General features: G+C 31.6%; 1 protein-coding gene across 1 annotated transcript; it reads right to left on the reverse strand.

Annotated features, from left to right (window-relative positions):
• Nucleotides 1-440: 440 nt before the first annotated feature.
• LOC145329102 (uncharacterized) lies at nucleotides 441-8977 on the reverse strand. The gene is made up of 7 exons (XM_080173137.1): nucleotides 8799-8977; nucleotides 8404-8479; nucleotides 7164-7219; nucleotides 6725-6805; nucleotides 2671-2737; nucleotides 1922-1987; nucleotides 441-1490 (listed from the first exon to the last, which is right to left on the reverse strand). The coding sequence occupies exons 1-7, from the start codon at nucleotides 8837-8839 to the stop codon at nucleotides 1404-1406; spliced, it is 474 nt and encodes a 157-aa protein (XP_080029263.1). The 5' UTR covers nucleotides 8840-8977; the 3' UTR covers nucleotides 441-1403.
• Between the last annotated feature and the right edge of the window lie 2629 nt (nucleotides 8978-11606).

Genomic DNA, 11606 nt, shown 5'->3' on the forward strand with positions numbered 1-11606 from the left:
AAAAAAATTACAATATTACGTTAAATAGAACGAAAATTAGAGCGTTTTCTATGCCTTATAAAATGCGTATTTCTCATGAAAATTGTAACGATTTTGTACTCTGAGTAAAATATTTATAAACTTCCCGCTTTTAATTAAATAGAGTCCTTGTGAAACTTAAACCTTTTTGCAAATAGGCATAAATATATAGGCCATGGCTTATAATTTTTATGATTATTTGTTTTTCAAGCTTTATTTCAAGAAACTTAATTGTAGATTCATATGAGTAACTATTTCAAAATAAATCAAAACTAGAATAATAAGAAGTTAAATTGCTTAATTTTACAACACCCCTCCTTCTGTTTTATTGCTTTGAAGTTTGCTTTGAATTAATCTTTTTTTGTGAACTTTAATAATGTATTACATATCACATATCACGGAATAATTAATTTTCCAAGACATATAATAAGTTAATTTTAGAATATTATATTAATTACATATACCTTTAATGAAAGGAACAAATTTATCAAAAATTTTTTTACGTAGTTGAGGACAAAACCAATTAAATTAGATTTTGATTTATAGTATGATTAATCAATAAAAAGTTAGTGATTTAAGTTATACTTCCTGTAGAGTCACATAAATAGAACATAGTTTTTTTTTTAAATTAAATATTTAAAAGAGTAAGTTAAGATTATAATTAAATATTGCTCAAAAACATTAAACACTGTCAGCAGAAAAGAAATGGGACCACATTTGAGAGTTAGGTACTCCTGTGTAAATATTATTCATTTATCCTATTATATAAAGTAGTAAGGATTTTTTGTCTGAATTTCATGCAATTATTATTGGAGCTTTCTAAATATGTTGGGATTGTTATGCTATTTTTCAAGCCTCTCTGGTCCTCCTACAGAGGCTAGTGACGTAGATGCTAGTACAGATAGATTTTAGCTAATAGCAAAAGTAAAAAAATGCTTTTAGGCGTATTTAAATAGAATATGCAGAATCTAAGCAGTATAAAACAATATTTACATATATAAAAATTAAATATCAATCCGATGTTTTTGTACAATGTCTGATGGTTTAAAATAATTTTAAATATTAATATAAATCAATTTTAATGTTTGTTAGGCTTTTTATTTTTAATTGTATAGCAATTTACATACATATTATTAAGCATTATTGATAAATTTTTGAATAAAACATGGACAATCTAATACACAATTAACACACATAAAATATCTGCTAATTTTTGGTGCCTAAGATTTTAGATTTCTATAAAATCTTTTTTGATTTGAATTTAGCCTTTAAAGTTCAATAAGTATACAATAGAAATAAAATCATAGTTCTCTATAATTTCATTTTAATTATTAGGGTTATTATAAATCTATGACATTAAGACATGGACTCAAAAACTAAATAGTCTATATGATAAAAGCCTGTGCCTTTCCTTCCACAACCTTCTTGCCCTTGGAGATTGGCGGTAGCTTGGAAAAGGAGCTGTTCAAATCCTAAAAGTATTTATTCGTCAAGTTTATTTTTCATGCATAATAAAAAAAAATCTTCAAGATTGGAAATTAAATCAAAGTTGTACAGAAAACAAACTGATAGAAAGACAAAACAATTTGAGAACATCGTTTAGAGTTCACTCCAGAAGACATAAAAATGTAAGATGAATTAAGGGCATTTTTTGCAAGATCATATAAATAATTTCATTACATGATGGTTATTTGTAAGTTGAAAAATCTATTACTAAGTTTAAGGGAAAATATCTTTTGAGTTTGCTTTATCAACTCAACCATGATAACCTAAAATCTACACTGGACACTAAATAGTTCATAGGTATAAAGAAAAGACTGTAGGCTAAAGTAAAACAGTTGGCTAAATCATTCAAATAGATTCAATTTGTTCAGGTTGCGTGATTTCTCCTAATAAAATATACCTTTATTTGTTCCCTCCAATCTCCACTACTCCATAGGTCCTTTTCTACATCTATCAAAGTTATATCCTGAAATAAATCAATAAGTTAAAACCATTTTTTAAGGGGATTATGAGTTTGTTGTTTAATTTTATGTTAGTTAAAGTGAATCATTACAAAAAATATTGCTTTGTGAAAAAAAAAAACTGTCTATTACTCAATTATGAAATACTAGCGGCTTCGCCCCTAGCCTCTAGGGGCTTTGCCCAAGAGGTGATAAAAAAAATTATTGCGAGAGACCATAAAGGACCATGGAAACTCCTTCAAAAAAAAAAAAAAAAAAAAAAAAAAAAAATGGGGGGGGATTTTTTGGTTTTTGGGGGGGTTGGGGGTGTCCCACCCCCCGAGAAAATAGCTTAAAACCACCACAGGACCAATAGGTAGATACCCTGAAGAGTAGAATCCGATCGGTTCAGTGGTTACCGAGATCTTAAGGGACAGACAGACAGACGGACGGACAGACGGTCAGACGGACAGACGGACAGACAGACATCGTTCTACTTTGTATTATAGATGGTTTCAAAAATGGATATAGTATACGTGGTTATATCGACAGGGAAAAATTTGCTGTCAATTAGGTTGATAGTATAGACCTCATTTATTAGTCAGATCGTCATGTTATTAAAAAATCTGTTGTAACAACTAAGTAATAATATATCGATTTTTTAAGTGAAATCATTTGGAAAGCCGAATTATGGTCCAACAAAATTGACCTGAATTCTATCCTCTTCAGGTTTTTCTTTATCCATCTTTTCTTTCTTCTTCTCCAGCATTATTTTCCTTAAATATTTAATAACTTAACCCTTAACGGTCGGGGGGGGGGGGGGGGGGGCGTTGAACGCCCCCCCGCTCTTTTCGTTTTTTTCTATCTCATTATCTGTGTGTAAAAGATAAAGAGCCCAAACTGCGTGACTTTTTAAGTATGGGTATGACACATAACTGAGAGTTGGATTTTTTTGAATATCTCCATCCTGGCGGGCACAGGATGCCAGCAAACCTGGCAGGGTCATCCAGGTAAAGAGCAAAAATATTTTTTTTAGCTAAAACAAAGCATTTTATTATACCAAAATACTAAAATATCCTCTAGTAGTACATCCTTATATGAAATACAGGTGTTCAAGTCACTTTCAGGTTCCAGGTATGAACCTGCAGGTCCTGTTTCTCCAGGTCTCCAGAAACCTTTAAAAGGCTCCTGTGGCCGCAATTTTTGACTTAGAGACTTCAAATTTTAAACTTAAGCTTTTCTGACATGTCTACATAACGTATGGCAGCTGCCAAGTACAGCTGCGGCCGCTGAAATTTATATTTTGATATTTCTAATGTAAAATTTAAATAAAGATAAACATTTTCTAGAAAAAAATTGTTCTTCTAGCTTCAAAAATAAGAAAATTAAAGCCGTTTGCAATTTTTAAGTAAAAAATACCTAAAAACAAAGGTTGTTAAATAAAAGGGTGAAGGAAGCGAAAATTGACATAGACTTATAAAAGGTCGGATATTCATCATCAAACAGGGGACTTGCACAAAAAAATTTAGCCCTCTAGCTCTAACAGGAACTGAGATAATTTCATTTTTTGGGGGGTTGGGGGTGTCCCTCCCCCCCAAGAAAATAGTTAAAAACCTTCCCGGGACCTATTAGAAGCTACCCTGTAAAGGAGAACCCGATCGGTTCTGCGGTTAGCGAGATCCTTTGCTAAAAACAATCAGACAGACAAACAAACAGACAGACAGACATCGTTCTACTTTGTATTATAGATAATGGTACTCAATGTTTTGACAAAACATCTTCTCTCACTCTGTCACTTAAAATTTTGGGATCTTTTAATCAAATCTGGATTGATAGGTTCTAACAAGCAGCATAAATTTAATCTAAAGAAAGGTATTTTTTATCATTATTGATTATCAACTTATTATATATTGTCTTATCTCTTTAATATCCCTGCAATGATAATAATAAATTTGCAAGTAAGGTTGGAATGTGAAGGTCAATGAAAAACAAACAGGTAGTAAAATTCAAAATTCGCATGACATTGAAATTCTTGCAAATACTATCAACAGAAACAATTATTTTAAAAAAATACTCATATTAGTGCATTATGAATATAGAATAGGCATTTTATTACCAGAATGTCCGCACAATTACATCCAATTAAAAAATTATTAAAATCCTATTCATCTAAATTTTTTGAACAATGATTTCTATTACAACACAATACAATATTATGAGCAAAGTATCTCTAAAATAAAGTCCTAAAAATGTAAATACTTCCTAAACAGAATCCAGTTCAAAAGCTATTTTAAAAAATTATAGATTAATATTCTTCTTATTTAGTTCTGACACTCTACAAGTGTTAATGTCAGTTTGTTTTAATATCCGATTAAATTCCGATAAGCCGCTAGTGTCGAATATTGTACTAAAATTTCTATAACTATTTTCATAACCACACTCATCAATTAAAACATTAAACAAAAAGCTATTAACCAATAAATGACCCTGAAGAAAAGTATTAAACATTAATAAAATTGACTGAATACTTTACTCATTCCTTAACTTTTTTAGTGAATTAAGGAAGCAAGCATTATTCATTTTAAATGTTGCCTAATTCTGTAAGTTTGGACAAGGTAACTACTATACATAATCTTGCATACCCTAATTTATTCTAAACACAAATGCTAAAATCAAGGTGTGCAGGTACCTTTAGCTACTGCTCCCTCCAAGGATGCGGCTTCCAGTTTATATAAATATTAAACCTAACTTTTTAGGGGGAAGGGGGCTCCAAACACCCACCATTACTCGGTGCGGGGGGCATAATATGCCCTATTCTATCTCGGAAACTGTAAGAGAAATCTGGAGAAACTCGAAAGCAAAGTTTTTCATTTTTAAAATTCATGAAGATTTAAAATAACTTTACTGTCGTGGTACTGTTATTTACCGTTACAACAATGATAATTTGATGATGTTTTCTTGAATTTTCCCAATTAACCATCTTTATAGTAGTAGTTTATAAAATTTAGTTTTATTAATCCCTGTTGAAATGTCCTTGCTTCTAATGCAAATGCATTTAATTAAGGTTTAAATCATTAATACGTTTATGGTGGATTTCAAAAAGTCTTGTAAAAAAGAGGAAAATTACAAGAGATAAAGTTTATGAGTTTATTCGGTTGGTTCCCTCAAAGTGCCAAGTGGATAACAACGTACCGTACCCCCTTAATATATAAGTTAAAAATGAGGGGGGGGGCAGCTTTTCTGACATGCCTACATAACGTATGGCAGCTGCCAAGTACAGCTGCGGCCGCTGAAATTTATATTTTGATGTTTCTAATGTAAAATTTACATAAAGATAAACATTTTCTAGAAAAAAATGTTCTTCTAGCTTCAAAAATAAGAAAATTACAGCCGTTTGAAATTTTTAAGAAAAAAAAACATAAAAACAAATGTTCTTAAATAAAAGGGTGAAGGAAGCGAAAATTGACTTAGACTTATAAAAGGTCGGAAATTCATTATCAAACAGGGGACTTGCACAAAAAAATTTAGCATTCTAGCTCTAATAGGAACTGAGATAATAGGGGGGGGATTTGACGCCCCCCCCCCACCCCCCCGACCGTTTAAGATGCGGCAAGGGGCCCGACTGTAAAGGGTTAAAATGATCTAAAAATATGATTAAAGGATTTTTAAAAATATATATGTCCCCACAACGTATACCCTGTACCGACTTTCAATTGGGTCTTTGAATATCAGCCAATAGTATCGTAATATTAACACAGCAAAGTAGCTACAAAAGAACAGAAAGAAAAATGGTTCCCAAGGCCGGGGCCAGGATGTTGTCTGTGTTCTACATCTATACTTATTATATCTATTAATATAACAAAGCTAGGAACAAATGGATGATGAAACAAAAAAAGATAGGAGAGATTTTGTAGAAGAATAAAATCACACTTGAAAAATAATATATAAGGATCACGCAACCTTTTCTTCTCTTAACTTTTGATTTTTTTTTTGTTATATAGTTTTATTCGTATCCAAAAAGCACAAAAAGATATATTTTATCACAAACTAGCGGCTAATTAAGTCATCTAGCGATGCTTTAGAGAAAAGGGGGGGGGGGGGAAGGTTGGAATCGAACCAATTCCATTTTTGGGAGAGTGATTTATCTTTGAAGCTTCAAACCTTTCCTGGACCTGTAAGAAGCTTCACAGAAAAGTGGAACACACATAGACATCCTGCTATTTTTTAAAGCGAAGCTTTTCTATAATTAGGGTCGGTCCGTCCGTCCGTACGCCCGTCCGTCACAGAGAGTTAGCTCTTTCCGTTAATTTAAACAGGTTAGAATTGTCCTATCGATTCCAAACTTTGCATGATGATTCCTATAGTAGTTAGGTACAATTAAGAAAGCGTAGCAACTCTATAAACAATACTAGAATGTCTGTACGTCCATTTTAAACATGTCGATTTTTAACTTTTTTGACAATAAATTTTTGTATGTTATCCGATTCTTCTGATTTTTTGAAAACTGATTCCTATTACAACAAGGTACAATGTTATAAGCGAAGCATCTCTATAAACAAGTCCCAAAAATGTAAGTATGTCCTTAAACAGTATCATCTATTTATGCAGTTTTGCAACAAATTTTCTTAAAATATTGTTTGTACTGATGCATTAATATTCTGTTAATTCACTTCTGACAATCTACAAGTGTTAATGTTCGTTTGTCCTTCCATTTCAGAGCTTCGCTTTTATGGATGTTGTCATCCTTGTTAAATAAGGATTACCTTAATTCAATTTTCCTAATCTCTTTTTCATCCATGTTGGCAAGATTTGGCGAGCTGGTACTAGACTTCATACTATGTCTACCTGAGAGAGGATCAAGAATTTGTTTAAATTATATCCACAACTGCATCTTTTGCAGGGTCAGAGGCATGGGATTTTAACTAATTTCAAACGCTTTGGTGACTAGACGGACCTAAATGCCCCTAGGTTTGGTTGTATTGGGTAAAGGTTAGCCCAACAGGTTAGGGGCATCTCAGGAAAAGGCCTCATATTGTTATAGGACCCCTGCTGGAGTTATGCATAAGAGAAACATCCAACCTCCAACCTTCCAATATTTTCAATTTATAATAAGAAAGAGAGAGGGGGGGGGGTTTAGTGCTCTATAGGCACTTTGAGTGAGCAACTAATATACACATATTGACACCATAATTGATCTTCATTCCTGCAGTTGTGGCCCTGATGACTCCTTGGACAGATTGTTTTCGAGAATTTGCTTGCTAAAAAAAGTTAATTATTATTGTCAATTCAAAAATAATGCAAATACTCTATCATTAAATATTTTCTGGGGTTCTAAGAATTTATAATATGGTGATGTGTTCAATCAAAAAATAAATTCCAATCAATATAAATGGGTAGCTAGCAACTAAGGGCTCTTTTTCTTATGGGCATAATTATTCTTGTTTAATATCCTTTTATCTTAGGTATTAAGGTTTCTTTGTATTTCCATTAAGATTTTATTTACTAACTTAAATCTTTTTCAGCTCCAAAAATATCTAGCTCAGTAGTTGGCAAGATGTTAACGAACAGACAAAAAATCTTTCTACAGTATTATATAAAGTAACTAACGGTTTCGCCTCAAGCTCTATGTGTTTTAGTAAAGAAAAAGTAAAAGAGAAATTGGGGGGGGGGGGAGGGGAGAATTATTTTTTTTTTTGGGGGGGGGGAGTGGTCTGGTGGTACCTTCCCACAAAATAGTTAAAAAAAACCTTCCCAGGACCCATGGGAAGCTTCACCGTAAAGGAGGACCATATTGGTTCAGCGGTTCCAGAGATCCTTCTCTACAGACAAAAAAAACTTACTACTTTATATAATAGGATATTACAGACATAATTAAATTAATGAGCAAAACTAATCAGAAATAAACAAGGATGACAACATCCATAAAAGCGAAGCACTGAAACGGTAAGACAAACGGACACTAACACTTGTATAGTGTCAGAACTGAATAATCAGAATATAAATGTATACATGTCGAAGCAAAATTGTAAGTAAAATTGTTGAAAAACTGCTTGATACAGAATAATGTTTATGGACATACTTACATTTTTAGGACTTGATTATAGAGTTGCTTCGCTTATAATATTGTACTTTGTTGTCCCAGGAATCAGTATACCAAAAATCAGATCAATCGGATTATTAAATCACATAAAAATTTGTTGTTAAAAAAGTAAAAAATCAACATGTTTAAAATGGACGTACGGACATTCTGGTAATGATTATAGAGTTGCTACGCTTTCTATATCGTACCTAACTACTACAGGAATCACCATGCAAAGTTTGAAGTCAATAGGACAATTCTAACATGCCTAAATTAGCGAAAAAAGCTATCCGTTACGGACGGACGGACGTACGGACGGACCGACCCTAATTATAGAAAAGCTTTTGTTAATGTTCAAATTACCTTTACAACTTGTTCAATAAACTTCCTGTCTGTCCATGAAACTGGAGGACCAGGAGGTAAGCTTCGTACTGAGTCACTAAAAATAGTTAAAAATAATGCAAGGATGACAACATACATAAGTAGCGAAGCACAGAAGAAATCATGGTTTGGACAACGACAGAAGTTTAACAAATAATAAATTTATCGTAAATATTATAAAACTTTTCGCATATATCTATATTTTGCTTTACAAACTGACGTATAAATTAAATTAGTTACTCGGAGCTCATTGGTTTTGAAAAAATTTACAAATCAAAATCTTGATTAACATTCCCCCTCTATCATCAAATAATTTTGATATCACAAAAATAAAAAAAAACAATACAAAAATTCCGAAACTTTAAAATAAAACTTACTTTAGATTTGTAAAATTGATTGCAGCCTCTGTGTCTGCCATTACTAATGTTTTTTTTCTTTCACTGATTTATTTTAGATATTATTTATAATTTCTTTTCTTCGATTATCTAACAGGTTTTTGCAATCAATTAAACTATATTAACTTCATTATCACTTTATATTTTCCACAAATGAATTTTGTTCTGAAAATTAACAATCCTATTACATACATCATGTTTTGTTTTTCATAATTATTATAAAGGTTTTAAGCTAAATAAAAAAATATACCTAACAATAAAACGTTTCATTAGATTTTTTTTATACAACTCTGTTTTTTTTGCAATGCAAGTGTCTTTTGCTAAGGTCAAAAAGACAGAAAATATGTAAGCTGTGTAGAATAAACAGGTTGGAATGTAAATGGCATGTGAAGCAAATACATATTTCTAAAACGTATGTGTTGATTTATGAGCACTTTCATATAAAGGGATTCATTACAAAACAGCAAAAAAGTAAAATCTTCATATTTATTTATAGATATATAAATCTATTTTAAAACATTAGAGTAAAACACTAGAGGGGGAATGGGTTAAATAACTGTTTGTCCCCATCCAAAGGACCTTGTGCCGACTTTTAATTGGGTCTTAGAAAAAAAACCAATAGTGTCGGGATTATTAACACAGCCAAGTAGCATAAAACAATTTGCTAGCAGACGAAAAGAAGGGGAGGCAGTATGTTATAGATCGATTTTAAAACTCTAATTCGGCAGCAATTTTGTTTGGAATTCAAAATTCTATAGTTTGAATTAGTATAATAATTAAAGGTATTATACAATTTGTAACTTTTAGACAAGGGTTATACAATAAAATGTCTTGCTTTAAAAGAATGAGATGTAGCGTTATAGCTATTAATATTAAGCCATAAGTACATTTTATCAGATAAATCTAATATTGCTTTGGTCAAGCACAGAAAGCCTTCCAAAAAAGGAGGGTAGTTACCCCCCCTTAAAAAAAAAATTTTACCTTCCCCCCCCTATTTAAAATTTACCCCTACCCTAGTTAAATTTGCGTCGCGCTTTGCGCGCCATTTTACCCCCCCCCCAAAAACCAAATTAACCCCCCCCTTAAAAAAATTTAGCCCTCCCCAAATAAAAAATGGCATTAGATAAATTTGGTTAATGCCTTACAGATTAATGTTTCACGTTATTCTAGGAATTTTAATTGTTTGTTGTATTTGCTATTTACTTAGCTTTTTTACAATTTTGAAATCACATAGCAACGCCAAAGTAACAAAAGGAAAGCAGTTCAAAGAAACAGAATGGGTTGGTTTGGTCGGTCTCTAGCTTTGTATATACCTATGTTTCATTTATAAATTATTTTTACCCAGGGAGGGAGGGTACATTGGGTTATTTATCACACTAGTCCCCAAAGTTTTTTGATGACGTTATTAATTTGTTAGATTAACAATTTTAGGGACATTTATAAAATTTTTATTATTGGTTAATTTAGTTGAAAACGTTTTAATTACTAATTGTAATCTACAGAATTGTTAATTTTGTGTATCATCAAAGGGGATGTACATCAATTTATTGGACATTGTCTGATCCCTTTAAATCCCTGATTTCAGCTCACACATACTAATCTAATACACACTCACACAAAATATTGATATTGTACATTGAAAACAGCCAAAAATATATACCAAGTTGTTTCTTTATTTTTTAAAAGCGAAGCTTTTCTATAATTAGGGTCGGTCCGTCCGTCCGTACGTCCGTCCGTCACGGATAGCTTTTTTCGTTAATTTAGGCATGTTATAATTTTCCTATCGATTTCAAATTTTGCATGGTGATTCCTTTAGTAGTTAGGTACGATGTAGAAAGCGTAGCAACTCTATAATCATTACCAAAATGTCCGTACGTCCATTTTAAACATGTTGATTTTTTAAACTTTTTTAACAACAAATTTGTATGTGATCTAATCATCCGATTGATCTGATTTTTGGTATAGTGATTCCTAGGACAACAAAGTATAATGTTTTAAGCGAAGCAACTCTATAATCAAGTCCAAAAAATGTAAGTATGTCCATAAACATTATTCTGTATAAAGCAGTTTTTCAACAAATTTACTTACAATTTTGCTTCGACTCTTATACGTTTATATTCTGATTATTCAGTCCTGACACTATATAGGTGTTAATGTCCGTTTGTCCTACCGTTTCAGTGCTTCGCTTTTATTGATGTTGTCATCCTTGTTTTATATTTGTTTCATTGAATTTTATTTATTTGATAATTTAACCTAAAAATTACATTTAGATCCTTTGACAACGTTCTGTAATAAACCTTAATTAATCTATTAATATTAGTAGCTTGAATTTTTGGTATTTTGTAGCAGGGATCTAAAGGGATAAGACCATGACCGGTAAATTGATGTATATCCTCAATGTTAAAACAAATTACATCTTCTTTAGATTACAATTAGTAGTTGAAATGTTTGTACACTTAACTAAATAAACTAACCAATCAAAATCAAAGTTAAAGGTATAAAACTTTGGAGACTAGTATAATAAACAGCCCATTGTCCACCTTTTCTCTCAGATGGTGTAGTCCAAATATATGTACTATAACTTTATGTTGATTAAATTTAATAGCTTTTAAGAAACACCATGCTTAGAATTCCCAATAAAACTGTAAACCTACTAATAATGATGGGCCAATCCATGCTTTGCCCTGCACTGGAGGTTATTTCATAAATAATAAATCCAATGTTTTTTTTGCGAGGTATTCTAGAACTTTCCACGGGCGACTGAGACAAGTATTATGAAAATAAATAGTA

The sequence above is a fragment of the Acartia tonsa genome, chromosome 9 (assembly GCF_053477335.1).
Source record: "Acartia tonsa isolate MP-2025a chromosome 9, ASM5347733v1, whole genome shotgun sequence".
NCBI classification, from domain to species: domain Eukaryota; kingdom Metazoa; phylum Arthropoda; class Copepoda; order Calanoida; family Acartiidae; genus Acartia; species Acartia tonsa.